Source organism: Schistocerca serialis, chromosome 4, assembly GCF_023864345.2.
Source record: "Schistocerca serialis cubense isolate TAMUIC-IGC-003099 chromosome 4, iqSchSeri2.2, whole genome shotgun sequence".
Classification (NCBI taxonomy): domain Eukaryota; kingdom Metazoa; phylum Arthropoda; class Insecta; order Orthoptera; family Acrididae; genus Schistocerca; species Schistocerca serialis.
Genome location: NC_064641.1, coordinates 158,022,866 through 158,044,891, shown reverse-complemented (window position 1 = coordinate 158,044,891; position 22,026 = coordinate 158,022,866). Strand labels below are relative to the sequence as shown.

Here is a 22,026-nt window from a genome sequence, read left to right as displayed (position 1 = left end):
CGGATCTATGGAACGAAAAACAATCTAATCTAATCACATTGCCATCCATAAAAATTCCATTGTTGTTTGGGAACATGAAGTCCATGTATGGCTGCAAATGGTCTCCAAGTAGCCGAACACAACCATTTTCAGTCAATGACGGGTTTAGTTGGAGCAGGGGGATCCAGTCCATCCCATGTAAACATCGACCACGTCATTATGGAGCAACTACCACCTTGTACAGTGCCTTGTTGACAAATTGGCTCCATTGCTTCCTGCGGTCTCCTTCACATTCGAACCCTACCATCAGTTGTTGCCAACTGAAATCGCGATTCATCTGACCAGGCCACGGTTTTACAGTCGTCTAGGGTTCAAACACTATGGTCACGAGCCCAGGCGAGGCGATGTCGTGGTGTTAATAAAGGCACTCGCGTCAGTCGCCTGATGCTATAGCCCATTAACACCAAATTTCGCCTCACTGTTCTAACGGAAACGTTGGTCGTAGTCCGCAACTAGTGGTCGTGCGGTAGCGTTCTCGCTTCCCGGGCACGGAGTCCCGAGTTCGATTCCCGGCGGGGTCAGAGATTTTCTCTGCCTCGTGATGACTGGGTGTTGTGTGTCTTTCATCATCACTGACTCGCAAGTCGCCGAAGTGGCGTCAACTAAAAAGGACTTGCAATACGGCGGCCGCTTCCCCCCATGGGATCTCGCGGCCAACAATGCCATACGATCATTTCATTTCATTTCGTTGGTCGTAGGTCACAGATTGATGTCTGCGGTTATTTCACGTAGCGTTGCTTGTCTATTAACACTGACAAGTCCACACAAACGCCACAGGTCTCGGTCGTTAAGTGCAGGCCGTCAGCGACTCACTGCGCCACATGTGGCGAGAGATAATGGCTGAAATTTGGTAATCTCGGCACACTCTTCACACTGTAGATCTCTGAATATTGAATTCCCTAACGATATCCGAAATGGAATGTCCCCATACATCTAGCTCCAACTACCATTCCGCGTTCAAAAAATGGTTCAAATGGCTCTGAGCACTATGGGACTTAACTGCTGAGGTCATCAGTCCCCTAGAACTTAGAACTACTTAAACCTAACTAACCTAAGGACATCACACACATCCATGCCCGAGGCAGGATTCGAACCTGCGACCGTAGCGATCGCGCTGTTCCAGACTGTAACGCCTAGAACCGCTCGGTCACTGCGGCCGGCCATTCCGCGTTCAGAGTCTGTAAATTCGCGTCGTGCGGCCATAATCACGTGGGACACGCTTTGACCTGAGTACAAATGACAACTTCGCCAATCCACTGCCCTTCTACGCCTTGCGTACGCAATAGTACCGTCATCTGTATACGTGCAAGTTGGTGCTTCATGACTTGTGTCACCTCAGTGTATAGACAGTCGTTCTTCCCTCGCTCCATAATTCGAGTGGAACGGGAAAGGGAATGACTAGCAGTGGTACAAGGTACCCTCCGCCGTGCACCGTATGGTAGCTAGCTGAGTGTGTTGGTAGACGTAGATGGCTGGCCAGCTGTGTAATGTTACACTCCAACGTACGTCATCGCGAGAGATGAAGAGCGTCATGAAATATTGTTTTGTACATGGTGGTAACTGCCTTAGGTGGGACATGTCAGAGTACCCCGATATGCCACGTGCAGCGGGGGAAGCGTTATGCCGTCGGCACACGGACCGTGCATCCGAACGTTGAGCGTTAAGCTTGCCGAGTTTCTGACGTCATAGCGTGCAGTAGCACGCTCGGGAGTCTTTCCGAACGTGCAGAGCAATATCTGGCATGACAGATGACTGGCTCTGAGCACTATGGGACTCAACTGCTGAGGTCATTAGTCCCCTAGAACTTAGAACTAGTAAAACCTAACTAACCTAAGGACATCACAAACATCCATGCCCGAGGCAGGATTCGAACCTGCGACCGTAGCGGTCTTGCGGTTCCAGACTGCAGCGCCTTTAACCGCACGGCCACTTCGGCCGGCTGGCATGTCAGATATTCTGAGCGTGCATCTGAGCGTTGACCAATGAGATGGCACAATCCCACCAACGCCACAAGCACGCCGTCTCCCTTCAGTACAATGTTGTGAGGCGCCATATTGCCATTCATTTCAAGCCTATATGTATGTACTGTATGCCGTTTCTGAGCATCAGCAAATTGAGAATCACTGCAAAACTCATTGTTAACTGTCTGATTCGTTCCAATAAAATAATGAGAAACATCATATACGTGGCAAAAGAATAATTGTAACTTGCGTATTATGAGAGTAGGCTATTTGAAGGCAGCGACACACTGAAGATCCACCCGAAACGCATTGTTCTTGGTACAATTTGTTATAATTAAATTTCAACTAATAACATATCTACGATAAAGGTTTTCAGCAAGAGGTAACAAAATATGATTAGTGTCAGTACCTGTTAAGTTGGTTTAGCGTAATGGGTAGCGTTTCTATTGTGAGATTATTTGATGGTTGGGGCGGTGGTTCGCGTCTTAACACCACCAAATTTTTTTTCCTAATATTTGCGTTTTTATTACGCTCTGATACTTTATTCTTAGTTTAATATAAGTATATACTATAATGTTTGATGTTATGTAAATATAAGTTCACCTTTTCTTGAGGGATGACTTTGTTCGATTGGCTTAATCTACGGGACAGCTTGCGCTACTTGTATAAAGATATTTTGCTCCTTTTTCTTTTACACTTCGTAATTCACATGTTGCAAAGATTCTGCTACTGGGTAGGAACAGTGATCAAGAAAGGCTGACCTTGGGGTTTTACTAAAATGTGGAAATGATGAAATAATGTTATCTTATGCGGAGAAGTATTCCAAATTTGTAACGCACTGTTTGTAATGGAACTTTTATAAGCCTGTGTCCTTACTGATTGGACATAGAACTTTCCTTTTCGTGGACGATGGAGGAAATGTGCGTTTAAAATAACGTGGGTATTTTACTCGCGCCCATTGAGTAAACAGTGTGATTTACGAACTAGAAACATACCTCAACTGCCGCTGGAGTGCATTGCGTTCGCGTATACCACTTTGGGTCCCACGCACCGAATGCACAAGTCGCATCGTTCCTGAGCGTTCAGCAGCACGTTGAGCTTGGTACGCTCAACGTTAACGCTCGACAGCACGGTCCGTGTGCCGACGGCTTTAGGTAGGCGAAACGGTGGGCGTCAGCTCTAGGCGCCTGTGCGTGGGCTGGGCTAGGCTCGTCCATTAGCAGAACGCCCTCCGGGGCCGTTAGTCGGCATTATCCAGGGCGCGCCGCTCCAGGCCACACCAGGGCCTCCCACGGCGCCACACGGCTCCCGGCCACTCCGCGGTAGCTGGTCTATGATGCCGCCACCATCGCATAGGCGGCACGGCCGTAGTCACGTACTGCGGCACCCGCGTGTTGGCGAGCGTGCGGGAGGTCGCCCAGATTGTAGCCGTGCCTTGCGTGCATGTAGTAATAGTAGCAGCGACACGGAATATAAATGCGGCGTAGCTCTCCACGTAGTTTTGTGTGAAAGTACTGTTTGCAGACAAAATTGCAGCGTCAGGAAGGATAGCAACTAACGAAATTTTCCTTGTTATGCGTGTACTGTGTGATAGGAAGAATACGCTATCTGATCAGGCGTATCCGGGCACCTCCACGTAAAGTAGGATTGACTACTAGATGTCAACGGAGGCAGCATGGAATGGGTCGGCGAGTATTGTGTTGGCACTAGAGAAGCAGTGACAGCAGAACGGTTCTGTCAGGACAGTTCACACTCGGACCTCAAAAATGGTTCAAATGGCTCTGAGCACTATGGGACTTAACTTCCAAGGTCATCAGTCCCCCTAGAACTTAGAACTACTTAACCTAACTCACCTAAGGACATCACACACATCCATGCCCGAGGCAGGATTCGAACCTGCGACCGTAGCGGTCGCGCGGTTCCAGACTGTAGCGCCTAGAACCGCTCGGCCAACCCGACCGGCACTCTGACCTCCAGAAGCCAGACACTCAGATCGATACCAAACGTTGTACGTCGATAGAGTATCAACCAAAACTCCTATTATTCGTACTATGCACTGTCGTCCAGCGGAACGGGCGTAAACGTTAGACGTAACACCAGAACTAGGGAGCACAGGAAAAGCATAAAAGTGCATTGCTAATACGTATAGCTTCCGTGGGGAAGGTTGTGGAGTGTAAGACCGTCGTGCCAAGGGTCCGGGGTTCAAATCACAATCATGACAATCTTTTTGATGTATTATGCGTGAAAGTGTTATATGGCTCTATTAATACTTCCGTACGTGTGACGCAGTTTCTTTATTGTAATGCTCCATCACGAGTGGTGTCTGTTCTTTCGCACATGTCAGGCAGAGCGCCACATCCATCTATAAAAATTTATTCTATAGGTTTGCTACTTTCAACTAAGGAAGCGAAAGCAGACTGCCATAAGAACATTGGTACAAACTCCAGTACAAACTCCAAAAAGTTCTACGCATCAGGAAAATGTTCTCCCATATAACAATTTCACGCGTAAACGGTTAAAAAAGTGCTATCAGTGTTGTTTGAACATTGGACCCTTGGCACGCCAGCCTCATGTTCTACCATTTTTTTAAAAAAATTTGTTTGTTAATGTTCGTTGTATTTAGTCGCAGTGGAAGCATCATGACATACACTGAAGTTCGTTGTTGATCCGTTCACTCAGTATTATTTATTTAGCGTATGGCTAATACAGACATATCATGAAATTAAGTTACATATACGTATGTACATATTGACACACAAGAAACTTAAGTTTGTCTTTACAACTGAATATCCAGTCCTTCAATCCAGTGCACTTCATCTGGAGTTGCTAGCAGGAAGTCCTCTTCGGCGCCGTGATAGGCTCGAATCTTGCATTCACTGACAATGTGGTGAACAGTCTAGTATCGAGCCCCGCAGTCATAGGCTGGATTAGGTAGCTTCTTTCACTTAAAGAGAGCATTCCTGCACCGGCCATGGCCGGTACGGATTCTGTTGAGAGTAGTCCAGGTCTTGCGTGGTGGGTCGAATCCACTTGGAAGTTTAGCACCTGAGAAGATGTTATGCAGGTGCACATCTGTCACTGCTTCCCACCGACCTTTCCATTCTTCAAGAGGTTTTAAATCCTTAGCAACCATGTCAGCAGCATCGCACAGAGTTGGCTAGCGTGATTTCAGTCTCTTACGATTTAAAAGTGGCAGGTCGCTATGCATGGATAGGTTATAATTTCTGAAGATCTTGTGGAATTCTCTCATAAGGGCAGAACATCTGCGTAGATCAGGAGGCATTATACTGGTTAACAGTGGAAGCCAATAAACTGGAGTAGAACTGATTGCGCCACATGTTATGCGCATTGTCGTATTCAGCTGGGTATCAACAAGCCTTGCATGTTGACTGTTCGTCCAAAGAGGTGCACAATACTCAGCACTTGAGTACACCAAGCCCAGGGCTGTGGTTGCTGAAGATCCCCAGGTAGCTCCGCATAGCTTATTCAGGATGTTGTTTCGAGTCCTCAACTTTTGAGCTAAGTTAAGAAGGTGTTGTTTGAAGCATAGTGTACGATCCAGGATGACACTAAGATATTTTGGGTTGCAATTATGACGAAGAATTCTGCCTCTCAAACTTACTTCTAGTTTTACGTTCGCCAACCGATTATTTACGTGGAAGCAACACACTTCGGTTTTACTCACACTGGGTTGGAGTATCCATATTTTGAAGTAATTATCTAATGCAGACTCAGTTTCTTTTTATTACAGAGATCGAACACGCTGAGGTATAGTGCCGGCACCAATTCACCCACACGATATCTAGAACATAATCATTCACAGATACGCTTTTCCTGTATCCGTAGTTCCAGTGTTTCCTTTAAGTATCGTTTACGCATGTTCTACTGGACTACAGCACACAGCACGAACTAAATCTTTGTTTTGGTTGATACTCTATCTACACACAACGTTTGGTACCGATCTCAGTGTCTGACATCTCGAGGTTTGAGTGTGAGTGACTTCATACTAGGATTAATCACTGGTTGTCACCTGAGTATTAGATCCATGAGGAACATTCTAAGTCTTCTAAAGCTGCCCAAGTCGGCAGTTGGTGATGTGAAGGAACAGAAACAGCTAAACAAAGACCAGGCAGAGCTCATGTTTTCAGAGATAGGGACCGTCGATTATTGCGGCGGGTGGTTGTAAAAAATCGCAGGAAAATCAGAGGAAGGAATCCAAAGTGCTGGCAGCGTTCCATCTAGTATAGTGACAGTGCATCGGAACTTAAAAAGAATATTGCAAAGTGGTCGAGCACCTTCTCATAGCCGCACATTTCTGTACTCTGTTCTAAGCGACGCGCGAGGTGGTGTAAAGAGCGAAGCCACTGGAGCATGAATGACTGGAAACGGGTGATTTGGCGTGATTAATCACGCTACACTCTTCGCAGTTCTGTGGAGGGGTTTAGGTGTAGCGAATTCGTGGAGAACGTTACCTGCCGTCATGTGTAGTGCCAATAAGGAAGTACAGAGGGTGTGGTATTAGGGTATGGCGGTGTTTCTCGTGGTTAGCGTCTGGTCCCCATATTGCGGTAAATGCAAAAGAATGTTGTTTTGTTTGGTTTTGTGTTGTTTTAAGACGCAAAAACAACGAGGGTCATACGCGCCCACGTCATAATCGTAGAAACCGAAGACAAAATGTTCAAATGTGTGTGTGAAATCTTATGGGACTTAACTGCTAAGGTCATCAGTGGCGCCGACCAGTGTGGCCGTGCGGTTCCCAGGCGCTTCAGTCTGGAACCGCGCGGCCGCTACGGTCACAGGTTGGAATCCTGCCTCGGGCATGGATGTGTGTGATGTCCTTAGGTTAGTTAGTTTTAAGTAGTTCTAAGTTCTAGGGGACTGATGACCTCAGATGTTAAGTCCCATAGTGCTCAGAGCCATTTTTTCATCAGTCCCTAAGCTTACACACTACTTAACCTAAATTATCCTACGGACAAACACACACACCCATGCCCGAGGGAGGACTCGAACCTCCGCCGGGACCAGCCGCACAGTCCATGACTGCAGCGCCTTAGACCGCGCGGCACGAAGACAAAAAAAAGAATTAAAACCGACTACACGTTAAGTCCAATCGAAGGAAGAAAAGACAGCTAAAAACAGGTACTTGCGTAAAGATCCATAAAATACACCACAGAGAAACAGACGTCCTGAAATAAAGATTAGATGTCCTTCGCCATATTGCTACGACGGATAAAACGTAAAGCGCGGTCGACAGCCGATGCGTCAGTCTATAAAACGGCCGATAACTCAGACTGTAAACATAAATTGGAACGTAAGGGTTAAAAAAATGGCATTCCGTCACGAAATGGCGAACCGTCAAAGGTTTAGGGCAGTGAGCACAAAGTGGTGGGGGAGCACATCTTAAGAAATGTCGATGGCCAAACAAACAAACAAACAAACAGTGCCCAATACGCAACCTAACTAAAATGATCTCCGCACGGCGAGAGGGCCGAGGAGAGGTCGCCCAAGCTGCTGAGAGAAGTTTAATTTCCTGAAGCTTTTTCCGTGAAGGGGGGGGGGGGGGGGACCAGTCGTGGTGCCAAAGTGACGTCACCTGCTGACAGACGGCAACAAAGAGATCGTCGGAGGGAGCAGAAGTCCGCAGCTCGTGGTCGTGCGGTAGCGTTCTCGCTTCCCACGCCCGGGTTCCCTGGTTCGATTTCCGGCGGGGTCAGGGATTTTCTCTGCCTCGTGATGACTGGGTGTTGTGTGATGTCCTTAGGTTAGTTAGGTCTGAGTAGTTCTAAGTTGTAGGGGACTGATGACCATAGATGTTAAGTCACATAGTGCTCAGAGCCATTTGAACCATTTTTAGGGAGCAGAAGGACTAGCGGGCCGAGGTACTAGGATTGCAACCTTGACAGCAGCGTCAGCAGTCTCGTTTCACGTCAGACCAACGTGGCCAGGACAAACATCACAGTTGGTTCATCAAGAGTGACCAAGTGACAGCTTTCCTGGACCCGTTGCACTAACGGATGGACTGTGTACAGCACGCATAGGCTCTGAAGGGCATTGAGAGAGTCGGAGCAGGTGATGCAACTGAAAAGCCTGTGTCGCCGGGTGTAGTGCTCGGTCTGATACAGGGCGAAGAGCGCTGCTGAAAATACTGAGCAGTGTTCCGGAAGCCGATACCGAAAAACGTCAGTGCCAATGACGAAGGCACACTCGACACCGCGGTCAGTCCGACGGACGTCGGTGTACACAAAGGTACACTACTGGTCATTAAAATTGCTACACCACGAAGCTGACGTGCTACAGACACTAAATTTAACCGACAGGAAGAAGATGCTGTGATATGCAAATGTTTAGCTTGTCATGGAATTCACACAAGGTTGGAGCCGGTGGCGACACCTACAATGTGCTGACATGAGGAAAGTTTCCAACCGATTTCTCATACACAAACAGCAGTTGACCGGCGTTGCCTGGTGAAACGTTGTTGTAATGCCTCGTGTAAGGAGGAGAAATGCGTACCATCACGTTTCCGACTTTGATAAAGGTCGGATTGTAGCCTATCGCGACATTGCTGCTCGCGTTGGTCGAGAGCCAATGACTGTTAGCAGAATATGGAATCGGTGGGTTCAGGAGGGTAATACGGAACGCCGTGCTGGATTCCAACGGCCTCGTATCACTAGCAGTCGAGATGACAGGCATCTTATCCGCATGGCTGTAACGGATCGTGCAGCCACGTCTCGATCCCTGAGTCAACAGATGGGGACGTTTGCAAGACAACGAGCATCTGCACGAACAGTTCGACGATGTTTGCAGCAGCATGGACTATCAGCTCGGAAACCTTGGCTGCAGTTACCCTTCACGCTAGATCACAGACAGGAGCGCCTGCGATGGTGTACTCAACGACGAACCTGGGTGCACGAATGGCAAAACGTCATTTTTTTCGGATGAATCCAGGTTCTGTTTACAGCATCATGATGGTCGCATCCGTGTTTGCGACATCGCGGTGAACGCACATTGGAAGCGTGTATTCGTCATCGCCATACTGGCGTATCACCCGGCGTGATGGTACGGGGTGCCATTGGTTACACGTCTCGGTCATCTCTTGTTCGCATTGCCGGCTCTTTGAACAGTGGACGTAACATTTCAGATGTGTTAGGACCCGTGGCTCTACCCTTCATTCGATCCCTGCGAAACCCTACATTTCAGCAGGATATTGCACGACCGCATGTTGCAGGTCCTGTTCGGGCCTTTCTGCATACAGAAAATGTTCGACTGCTGCCCTGGGTAGCACATTCTCCAAATATCTCACCAATTTAAAACGTATGGTCAATGGTGGCCGAGCAACTGGCTCATCACAAGACGCCAGTCACTACTCTTGATGAACTGTAGTATCGTGTTGAAGCTGCATGGGCAGCTGTACCTGTACACGCCATCCAAGCTGTGTTTGACTCAATGCCCAGGCGTATTAAGGCTGTTATTACGGCCAGAGGTGGTTGTTCTGGGTACTGATTTCTCAGGATCAATGCACCCAAACTGCGTGAAAATGTAATCACATGTCGTTTCTAGTATAATATATTTGTCCAATGAATACCCGTTTATCATCTGCATTTCTTCTTGGTGTAGCAATTTTAATGGCCAGTAGTGTACTATCGCGAAATTCCGTGCGAAGGCCGGGAAACTCGTGGTGAAAGAGCAAGGCTGGCCTAGTGTCCCTAGGAAGCGAATGAAGGCCGAGGTGAACACGGCCCGTCGCACGAAGCCAAGATTGTGAAGGTTTCACACCTATTCGGGAAAGTGGCAGGTAGCGTGAAGTTAAGCTGCTGGAGCAAGAGCCGAAATCTAACAAAATGATTAATTCGTTGATATCAGCCTTAATGTTCAGGCTGAAAAGTATTTAAACTCATACGCTATTTCTCTTATTTCACCAACCACGGAGTGCACAGATATCTTGAATCTGCGGTATAGCCACTCTCTCACGCATTACCTGTTCCTGATAAGATAGTATAATATAATGATTTCCTATACCTATCAGTTATTTGTACAGATTTCTTCTGTAAATGATAACATTATAGGTGAGATGGTATAGAAACCATAATAATAGTGCTTACAAAGTCCACAAATGTTTCAAAAATCGCGTTATTTATGTATAGTACCCATAAGCTACAGTGAAGAATAGTAGAAGCACAATTCCTTCTTTGTACTGGACGCTGCTTGTACGCAACAGTGATTCAACACGACATTGTATTACATAGTAGACGTTAGGTGTGAAGAAACTAGCGTTCGAATATTCATACTCTCTCAGTTACTCAAATTACTTCTTTGGCTCAGAGATGACGCACCGTGCCAGTAATAATATCTGTGAAAGCATCCTGCGATAACGAGTATCAGTTTGTTGATTTATCATACGTAGGAGGTAATGAAGAACACTGATTAGCTTTGAAGGCGAATTCCTGCTGTTCCTAAGGCGCCAGTAGGTTTTGCAACGGCGATCTCTAAACCGTGGACATGGCTAACAAATTCGTAAGTGTTGTCTGTATTCGAATTCTTATAAAATTAGTAAATACTGCTTTTTGTTTTCTAGAAATTAAGAATGCACTTTTGTAACGGCAGTACAGTCTGCATGGAGCTCAAAAATTATTCTTTGGAAAAAAATTGGAAGAGAAATGTTTAGATTCACATATAATCACCGTCCTTCTCCGCTCATCATTGTCATTTCAACAGATATCTGGCTGCTGGCCGTTGTGGCCGAGTGGTTCTAGGCGCTTCAGTCGGGTACCGCGCGACCGCAACGGTCGCTGGTTCGAATCCTGCCTCGTACACGGATGTGTGTGATATCCTTAGGTTAGTTAGGTTTAGGTAGTTCTAGGTTCTAGGGGACTGATGACCTCAGATGTTAACTCCCGTAGTGCTCAGAACCATTTGAACCACTTAGATATCTGGCTACACGTTCAACACCAAAGACAAATTAAAAAATTTCTTCATTTGTGGGTTTAAGTAGCGTTGTGTGTTGTTAATTAAAAAAATGGTTTAAACGTCTCTAAGCACTATGGGACTTAACATCTGAGGTCATCAGTCCCCTAGAACTTAGAACTACTTAAACCTAACTAACCTAAGGACATCACACACTTCCATGCCGAGGCAGGATTCTAACCTGCGACCATAGCAGCAGCGCGTTTCCAGACTGCAGCGCCCAGAACCGCTCGGCCACACCGGCCGGCTGTTATTTTAAACTAGTTCTTTTCTTTGCACCAAACCTACTTTCAATTACAGTTAGATGGAATTTTGTTCATTATAAAAGCATTTTATAATGAGAGTTAAGGCATTTCTAATGAAAGCATATATGAAATAGCGGTTTGGAACGGTTGTACAAACTAAATTTTATCGTATGCAGCTTAAGCTGTATTGCAGCTGTAGGTGCGTCGTTTTACATTAGGCCCCCCTCTCTGTGTATTTTTACTTGTCGTAGATTTCTATGTTACATAACACAACTTTCATGAATTTAACTTCCAACTGTCGCTATTCATAAACGTTAAGTTAGCAGCGCTGTGTCTGCCTGGAATCATAAATGGCTGAACCACACACACACACACACACACACACACACACACACACACACACACACAGAGAGAGAGAGAGAGAGAGAGAGAGAGAGAGAGAGAGAGAGAGAGAGATATTGTGTGTGTTACTAACACACTCAAAATTTCTTGACAGCACAATCTTTCTTTCGAAATTATGTCATTCCAAATTTAAATTATAATATATGGATTTTGAAACAGGAAGCGCTTAATTTTCAGATCTCGCCGTATTTTATGGAAGCTAAGTATGTAGCAGGCGCTTTCTAAATTTAACTTATATCATGTCTTTCCCTGCCTGCGCCATTGGACTTACTGCGTTCCGTAGTTGGAAACTGGTTTGATTTTCGGTAATGACTTAACGTTCCATAACTATTTAAGCGATTTTTTTAATATTCACTGAATTACGATTTTAAAATAAATGTATCGTTAACTAATTGCTACCGTTTTATCCTAAGAAACACTTTTAATTAACTGATAACATATACTTATTTCTAGAATCCAACGATTGTATTCTTACTCGGGAGCAGGAACTGACGGACGGACTGATTTGTATATGCTTGCTTAAGTCGCGGTAGATACTCCGAACATTAAAGCAGTTGCATATTCTAAAATTGTTTTTGTGGCTGCTTGATTTCAGCTCCCACGGGCGATTTTCACTCAGTACAAACGCCCTTAGCGTATCTGAGTAGTGATTGTGTTGTTACGCTTCTAACTGCTATAAAAAAAATAAAAAGTAAAAAAAACCGAAGCTATTTTGTGCACAGTGGTGCAAAGGAATATTGTACTGATCAGGAGCTATTCGTATCCTTTATTTAACTGAAGAGAATCATATTTTATCTTTATTAAATGGGAAGACATAGACAAATTTTGATACATTTGCTGAATTTGCAAAATCGAACTGCTGGGCGACAACTGTGTAGCTGGTGAATTAGTGAATTGCTGTACTCACTCTGTCTTTTAGATGGAAAGGTTCTCGTTTACTAGCAATGGCAGGTGAGGAAACATTCGTCAATTTTGTCCACAGAATTGGGTATGTTTCTTCATTAATTCGGAAGTTTTCTAGCCATTCAGAGTCTCTATAAGTGTAATAACGTTCCACCAGTGATTATGTAGCACTTTTTTGCACAGTGCGCAGTGGTGTAATAAACAATTTTTCAGACATTAACTAGCATGGATAAGATTTCTAATCATCTCTCCTTGACTAACCCCTCCTCCTCCTCCTCCTCCTCCTCCTCCTCCTCTCCTCCTCCACCGCCACCACCGAGCGAGGTGGCGTAGTGGTTAGCAGACTGGATTCACATTCAGGAGGACGACGGTTCAAACCCGCTTCAGGCAAATGCCGGGATGGTTCCTTTAAAAGCAAAGGGCCGACTTCCTTCTCCATCCTTCCCTAATCCGATGGGACCAATGACCTCGCTGTTTGGTTCTCTTCCCCAAATCAGCCACCAACCAACGAACCACCACCACCACCACCACCTCCTCCTCCTCCTCCTCCTCCTCCACCACCACCACCACCACCACCACCACCACCACCACCATTCGAGTACACTGACAACCATAAGAAAACCTTACTCTCTTCCTATTAGAAATGATGAAGGTACCCTTAACCTTATTTCAGTATACTGACGAAATTCTTTACACATGCCATTCATCTTACACATGATCGGTAAAGTGATACTTGAGCATCTACTAAAATCGAAAATCGATTGGCCCGCCCCCTAGCTAAGGTGACAGCGTGTCTGACTGCGACACAGAGAAGCCTCGTTCAGTTTCCGGTACGGCTAGGGGTTTTTGCTTGGTGAGAGGACAGGAACGAGATGTCCTCAACCAGGTGAGAAGTTACTATGACAGGGAATGCGCTGTGCTGGTCACATGCCCATGCTCCATCCGAAAGTCGCCATTAGAAGAGGTCGAGACCGTAGTCGGTCGGCATCGCATGGTCCTCAGGGCGTGAATGCGACGTGTCTAAAACAAATATACAGGGTGTTCCGAAAGTATTCGTTCAAAATGATACAGAAGGTATAAAACATAAAACAAATAAATTTACATCTACATGGATACTCTGCGAATCACATTTAAGTGCACGGCAGAGGATTCATCGAACCACCTTCACAATTCTCTATTATTCCAATCTCGTATAGCGTGCGGTTATCTGTTCGTGTGAGCTCTGATTTCCCTGATTTTATTGTGATCGTTTCTCTCCATGTAGGTCGGCGTCAACAAAATATTTTCGCATTCGGAGGAGAAAGTTTGTGATCGAAATTTCGTGAGAAGATTCCGCCGCAACGAAAAATGCCTTTGTTTCTAATGATGTCCACCCCGAATTCTTTATCATTTCAGTGACACTCTTTCCCCTATTCCGCGATAATACAATACGTGCTGCCCTTCTTTGAACTTTGTCGATTTACTCTGTCAGTCCAATCTGGTAAGGATCCAATACCGCGCAGCTGGATTCTAAAAGAGGATGGATAAGCGTAGTGCAGGCAGTCTCCTTAGTAGATCTGTTACATTTTCTAAGTGCCCTGCCAATAAAACGCAGCCTTTAGTTAGCCTTCCCCCACAACATGTGTGTTCTTTCCAATTTAAGTTGTTCGTAATTGTAATTCCTAGGTTTTTAGTTGAATTTATGGGCTTTAGATTTGACTGATTTATCGTGTAACCGAAGTTTAAGGGATTCCTTTTAGCATTTATGTGGATGAACTCACACTTTTCGTGATTTAGGGTCGACTGCTAATTTTTGCACCAAACAAATATCTTTTCTAAATCGTTTTGCAATTTGTTATGATCTTCTGATGGCTTTAATAGCCGACAAACGACAGAATCATCTGCAAACAAACTAAGACGGCTGCTCATATTGTCTCTCAAATCGTTTATGTAGATAAGGAACAGCAGAGGGCCCATAACACTACTGTGGGGAACGCGAGAAATCATTTCTGTTTTACTCGATGACTTTCCGTCAGTTACTACGAACAGCGACCTCTCTGACAGGAAATCACAAATCCAGTCACACAACCGAGACGATACTCCATAAACACGCAGTTTCACTACAAGCCGCTTGCGTGGTATAGTGTCAAAAACCTTCCGGAAATCCAGAAATACGGAATCAAATGGTTCAAATGGCTCTGAGCACTATGGGACTTAACATCTGAGGTCATCAGTCCCCTAGAACTTAGAACTACTAAAACCTAACTAACCTAAGGACATCACACACATCCATGCCCGAGGCAGGATTCGAACCTGCGACCGTAGCGGTCGCGCGGTTCCGGACTGTAGCGCCTAGAACCACTCGGCCACCCCGGCCGGCAATACGGAATCAATTTGAAATCTCTTGTCAATAGCAGTCAACACTTCGTGCGAGTGTGTCAACAAACCGTTTTCTTCGAGGTAATTGGTTCAAATGGCTCTGAGGACTGTGGGACTCAACATCTGAGGTCATCAGTCCCCTAGAACTTAGAACTACTTAAACCTCACTAACCTAAGGACATCACACACATCCATACCCGAGGCAGGATTCTAATCCGCGACTGTAGCAGTCGCGCGTTTCCGGAGTGAAGCGCCGGCCGCGGTGGTCTATCGGTTCTAGGCGCTCAGTCCGGAGCCGCGCGGCTGCTACGGTCGCAGGTTCGAATCCTGCCTCGGGCATGGATGTGTGTGATGTCCTTAGGTTAGTTAGGTTTAAGTAGTTCTAAGTTCTAGGGGACTGATGACCACAGATGTTAAGTCCCATAGTGCTCAGAGCCATTTGAACCATTTCTGAACCGGAGTGAAGCGCCTAGAACCGCTGGGCCACTGCGGCCGGCTCTGATTTATTGCGACGAAGGATAGCGCCGGACTGAAGTAGGCTCATCTGTAGTGTTGATGTAGACAGAAATGAACGTGTCTGGACGCACGACTCGCAGTTAATGTCGTTTTTTATGCTTGAGAGTCGTGTGTTGTTTGACTTTAGCTACTAGTTTTAATAAGATAACATCCAACTATCGTGCTAGAACATTTTTATACATGTGTCGTCTATTCTTGAGGAGGTGTCCTAAGGATTAGGCACCATTCTGATCCAGCAGCTATTAAGAATCAAGACACGAAGGAGTTCAAGACATTAGCCGCCAGTGGGCAGTGATTTATATCAGTGGAACAAGTCGTAAATTTCCGCCGGACTAGAATTCGAAGCCAGGTCCCCTACGTACTAAAGATGCGCTGACCACTACACCATCCGGACACAGTGGTCACTACAACTGCACGGACTGCCCTAGCACGCCTCCCGTGAGATCCAAATTCTTAGCTTATAACACACACTACTGATGCAGTACCCCTGCTTATTAGCCTTTATCTACATCTACATCCATACTCCGCAAGCCACCTGACGGTGTGTGGCGGAGGGTACCTTGAGTACCCATATCGGTTCTCCCTTCTATTCCAGTCTCGTATTGTTCGTGGAAAGGAGGATTGTCTGTATGCCTCTGTGTGGGCTCTAATCTCTCTTGTTTTATCCTCGTGGTCTCTTCGCGAGATATACGTAGGAGGGAGGAATATACTGCTTGACTCCTCGGTGAAGGTATGTTCACGAAACTTCAACAAAAGCCCGTACCGAGCTACTGAGCGTCTCTCTGCAGAGTCTTCCACTGGAGTCTATCATCTCCGTAACGCTTTCGCGATTACTAAATGATCCTGTAACGAAGCGCGCTGCTCTCCGTTGGGTCTTCTCTCTCTCTCTTCTATCGCCCCTATCTGGTACGGATCCCACACTGCTGAGCAGTATTCAAGCAGTAGGCGAACAAGCGTACTGTAACTGTTGACTCGCTGCATCTCGCCGATTTCCATAAGAGTTCGATCTTGGCGTGTATCTGCACTGGAGGGATCATTGGCTGTCATTGCCGTAATTATGCATGTGGTACCTGTTCTTTCGGATACGTCCGAAAGAATAGAGATCACTATGATACCACCGGAAGATGTTGCGAGTAATGAGGTAAATGAGCAGGGCCACCAAGTCAGTTCTGTGCGGTATAAGCTGAGGATTTGGGTCTGATAGGAGGGACGCTAGGATAGTGCGTGCGGTTGCGGCGACCACTCCGCCCATATGGCGCAGTGGTCAGCACATCTGCCTAGTAAGCGGGAGACCCCGAGTTCGACTCCCGATTCGGCACAAGTTTTGAGATTGCCCCGTCGATATCAAGCAGTGCCCATTGGCGGCTAACGTGTTTAATTCCTTTGTGTCTTTTACTGGAAGAGACGGAAGCACAAGAAGACGTGTGTGTTTGTGTGTTTGTGTGCCCGCAGTCCGCGCTATGGTGAGCTGACGCGCGGCCTCGCCTGCTCGTGCGCCGCGCCCGCCCCCGCCCGCCCCCGCGATGGTGACGAAGCTGCTGCTGGTGCCTCGGCGGCGCTCGCTGCTGCTGAAGGGCGCGCTGCTGGTGGCCACCGCCTGGCTGACTGTGGCCGTGCTACTCTACACCGAGCAGCGGCCCGCCCAGGGCCAGCCCCCGTCCCCGCTGCTGCTGCTGCCGCTGCCGCCCAACCCGCCGCCCAACGCCGACGCACTCGTCGCCCAGCCGCCCCCGCAGCCGCCGCCCGCGCCGCCCCGCCAGGCCAAGAGGTACTTACTGCTACTCACTAGCTCATAACCTGCCGTTGACTAGGTATCCCAAACATCAGACTAACTATTTGCCCAGCAATGACTAAGTGCGCGTCATTTACGACGGCGGCCGAGTTTAGGTTCGTTCTGCGCATCTGACGTCACAAAATAGTCAGCCAATGAACAGAAAACGACGTTGCCAGAGCTCGACTGCAGTGTAGAGCACGGACGAGTGTCTTCAGTTTTATAAACGTTCAGTCGTAAATATAGCTCATTACCCAGTGAGGACTAATCATCCCAAACCTCTGACAGGTTCATTACCCAGTGAAGACTAGCTATCCCATTCCTCTCAGAACTCAAAACTAGTTATCTTAAACCTCTCAAAAGCTCATTATCTATGAAAGACCACTTATCTCAATCTTGTGACTAGCTCACTACTCAACAATGTCTAGTTACCCCAAACCTCTGACTAGCTTATTGCCAGTGGTAACTAGTGATCTCAAATTTCTGGCTAGCTGATAAACTAGCAATGACTAGTTACCCCAAAAATTCTTACTCACTCATTACCTGATAGTGGCAAGTTATCCCAAACTTTTGACTGGCTGACTATATGGTGTTCAGTAACTACACCAAACCTCTTACTAACTAATTACCTGTTGATGTCTACTTATCCCAAACCTCAGACTAGCTGACTGCCCAGTGATGACTAGTGATCCGAAACTTCTGCCTAGATGATAAAACAGCAATGACTAGTTACCCCAAACCTTGGACTTACTCAGTACCTGTAAATGACTAGTTATCCCAAACCTTTGACTATCTGAATATCTGGAGCTCAGTAATTATCTCAATTCTCTGACTAGCTAATTACCTGGCGATGACTAGTTATCGTGGAACCTTTGACTTAGTAGTTACCGTGCGATGTAAAACGGGTGATCATCTCGTTACCTCATAAAATCACTGTAGGCCATACAAAGGGGGAGGCCTGACACATGGCCAATCAGTTTGGCTCATGTTTGGTAGATCACTTGTGTACCACTTATACTGTACCACTCTAAAATATTTTGGCACACCAGCCCCACCACCCAATTTTTAGGAAACCCTGTAAAATTCATGATATGCACATACCTCAAATCTGATGGTACCAATAGAAAATACCACCCGTCCTCACCATGTGGCTGTTTATTCCAGTCTTCCACTAGACACGGAAACGAATCAAATCTACATATAGGATGTTGCTGTAAGAGCGTGCAAAAATGTAGCAGGACACAGAGCATGCTCCACGGAACAATTTGAGGTAGGGAACCTGGGATCGGAAAGCCACCTTAAGGAGATATGAAAGTAAACATGTCTACCGCATTCTCTAGCATTACTGTTTCCAGCTTGTGTGCAGCTAACATGCATAAAAGTTTACACGTATTGTGCTGTTTATTCGCATGTACAAACTTTATTTTCTGCAAGGAAACGCGGAGGACAATCTCACTGGGCAATATCTTCTACGTGGCCGTCTGAATGGCCACCTGTACTAGAGGTTCGTGCAAAGAGCTCTACCTGAGTTGTTGGAGAACCTACCATTGGCTGTTCGTGAGAGGATGTGGGTACAATATGACGGTGCACCGCCTCACTTCGGTGTCGATGTCCGCAACCATCTCAGTGCTGTATTTCCTGGTCGCTAGATTGGAAAGGAAGGTCCTATTCCATGGCCTATGAGATCACCTGACCTGAATCTCCTTGATCATTTCCTATGGGGGTACTTGAAGTCACTTGTGTATGAGGCCCCAATGGATACGGAGACGCAATTAGTTGCCACAATTGTAGCTGCCTGTGATGTGATTCGAAACACTCCAGGGATATTTGGCAGGGTGCGTCAGAATCTTGTTAGCTGATGTCATGTATGCACTGAGTTTGGTGGCCGTCTGTTTCAGCACATTTTGTAACACACAGTACAAATGGTACTTTCATTGTGTCTGATTTTAGTCCTATTACCTCCTTAACCTAGTTGCTCTGACCCCAGGTTCCTTCCTCAAATTTTTCAGTGAAGCACCCTCTGTGCCCTGTTAAATTTTTTCACGCTCTTACGGAAACATTCTGTATAATGTACGAGACCAGTCAGAAAGTAATGTCTCAATTATTTTCACCTTTATTAAGCTGGTGATGTATTAATCAAGAATGTGTCGCAGGACCTCAAACATTTTACAGCTCACTTCAGTAACAGTGCCCTTCCTAAGCAACAGGTGGCTGCGCTGGATAAATTTAGAAAGTGGCCGACACTGACGAACGGTTGTAGCACAGCGTTTTGTGATTAAATTCCTTCGGCACAACATGATACGCCCAGTTGCATTCATGAAATTCTGAAGACGGTATACGGAGATATTACGGTGGGCGTCAGCACCGTTGGGGCTTTGTCGCTGTAGATAAGCTGAAGAGCGGTCACAATTACCTGAGTGTAACGGGAAGCGGCCGGCCAGCTACTGCAGTGGCTTGAAACATCATCCAGAGTGTCTACCAACAGGGGAATACTGTCGCCATTTATCCATCGGTAAACGAAGTTTGATGGCCATTAATGAAAAACTGGGCTACTGTGCTTCAATTCGGCCCACTCAAAGAAGATAATTGGGGGATCACCCTGAAGACGCGCAGACCTTGAAGAAATCTGTGCGGCTGTGGCTGAGAAAGGACGACGATGAATCTTACCGCACACTTATATTTACGGTAAACCTACCTAACTGCATGACATACTTTATTTCATGACAGCAGACGTAATTCTTTGCCCGAAAGTAAGGTCGGCGTTCAAGCCATCCTCAACAGATGGCAGGGATGTCTTCACACGGGAAAGACATTGCGAGCGGGAATGGTCGCTTGGTGCAGGAAAGGAGGTTCATTGTGTGTTGTGTGTAGAGAAACACGCTGTTTGCTAGGCTCATCTTGTAACATCAGTTTATAAAGTTCAGCTGTTCAAGTAATTATACAGACGCTTCTATGTAGTTGTATTTATGAAGGAACATAAGCTTAGTCATCACAGTCGGATTTAAATGCATTATTACCGACATGAACGCTTAGGAAAACGATAACGACTCTTACGTCTTGTGACTCTTTCAGGCACAGTTGCTCTAACTCTAAGTGTGTGAAGAAGCAAAATAAAAAAAATTGTAATGGTGATACCTTCCTAAAGTCACAGTGGTCCTGCCATAGAGTGATGGATTATTAATGAACCTTTAAAAAATTAGTTCAGTAAATTTGTTGGAAAACATTGATTCTGATAATGGATTCCCTTATGAGGCACGTGACACAAGATGCAGTAGAAATTGCGATCGAGAATGACATTATCATTGCCACAATATCACCACATACCAGCTATATTCTGCCACTACTACTGGATGTTTCAGTCTCTGAAAAAGACATAGCAAGAAAAAGGGAAGTACTTTAAAGAAAAGAAACCTTTTATTATATCCGATCCTGACGGTTTTCATGGTCTCCTTAGCATGGCTTTTCTGGAGGCAGTTTCTGCGAGAACGTCGCACCTGCATTGAATAAAAGGGTATTTTTTTCTGAAGAAGTTTCCGATGAATTTCACACAACAGCTGCAGAAAGTCACGACTCTTCTGTGCGAGAAGCGTGTGGATATATGGATGATCAGAATGACCCGTCCATTTCAGCAGCAAGTCACATGCCAACTGACGACAGGTTTTGATAGGGGCCAGTCGTAAATTTACCTGAGAAGATAACGACCTCACCTAGTGGTGAAAGGAAAAGAGAAAAACGCAAGTAAAATAACAAGAAAAATGACACCTGCGCCACCTGTAACTACTCTGAAGCGCCAAAGTAACTGGTATAGACATGCGTATTCAAACACAGAGATATTTAAACAGCAGAATACGACGCTGCGGTCAGCAACGTCTATGTAAGACAACAAGTGTCATTCACAGTTATTAGATCGCTTACTGCTGCTACAATGGCAGGTTATCAAGATTCAACTGTGTCTGAACATGCTGTTATAGTCGGCGCACTAGCGATGGGACACAGCATCTCTGAGGTAGCGATGAAGTGGGGATTTTCCCGTAAGACCACTTCACGAGTGTACCGTGAATATTAGAAACCCGGTAAAACATCAAATCTCCGACATCGCTGCGGCCGGAAAAAGATTCTGTAAGAACAGGACCAACGACGATCTTGTTCAGAAACTAAATGCCGCTTTATTTACCATTAGAACAGTATCTGAAATAAGTGACATTTCAACACGAAAAGTAGTATACTTCGCATATTTTCATACGCTTATGTCATATGGTATTATTTTTTGGGGTAATTCTTCTGATTCAAAAAGGGTATTTTTGGCTCAAAAACGGGCTGTTCGAGCTATGTATGGTGTAAGTTCGAAAACCTCTTGTCGACCCCTATTCAATAGTCTGAGAATTTTGACATTGCCCTCACAGTATGTATTTTCTTTAATGTCGTTTGTTGTTAGCAATATTAGCTTATTCCCAAGAGTTAGCAGCTTTCACTCAGTTAATACTAGGCAGAAATCAAATCTGCATGTTGAATGCACTTCCTTGACTCTTGTGCAGAAAGGAGTGCAGTATTCTGCTGCATCCATTTTCAATAAGCTACCACAAGAACTCAAAAATCTTAGCAGTAGCCCAAACACTTTTAAGTCTAAACTGAAGAGTTTCCTCATGGCTCACTCCTTCTATTCTGTCGAGGAGCTCCTGGAAGAGCTAAAAAATTAAGCAAATTCTAGTGTTACATTCTTGATTTTCTTTATTTAAACTAACGACTTGTCGCCTGAATATGTTTCTTATATTTCATTTTATCTGTTTCTACAATCGTGTTATAATTTCATGTATTGACTCGTTCCATGACCATGGAGACTTCTCCTAAATGTGGTCCCACGGAACAATAA

The 22,026-nt window shown here is 45.7% G+C and overlaps 1 protein-coding gene across 1 annotated transcript in view; it reads left to right on the top strand.

Annotated features, from left to right (window-relative positions):
- The window catches only part of LOC126474331 (atherin-like), a gene marked incomplete at its 3' end in the record, with an annotated part of 424,794 nt that overhangs the window by 399,913 nt on the left and 2,855 nt on the right, over positions 1 to 22,026 (top strand). Inside the window, exon 4 of the mRNA XM_050101798.1 lies at positions 16,838 to 17,153. Within this exon, the coding sequence (XP_049957755.1) occupies positions 16,909 to 17,153 (245 nt within the window). The remainder of the gene's footprint in view (positions 1 to 16,837; positions 17,154 to 22,026) is intronic.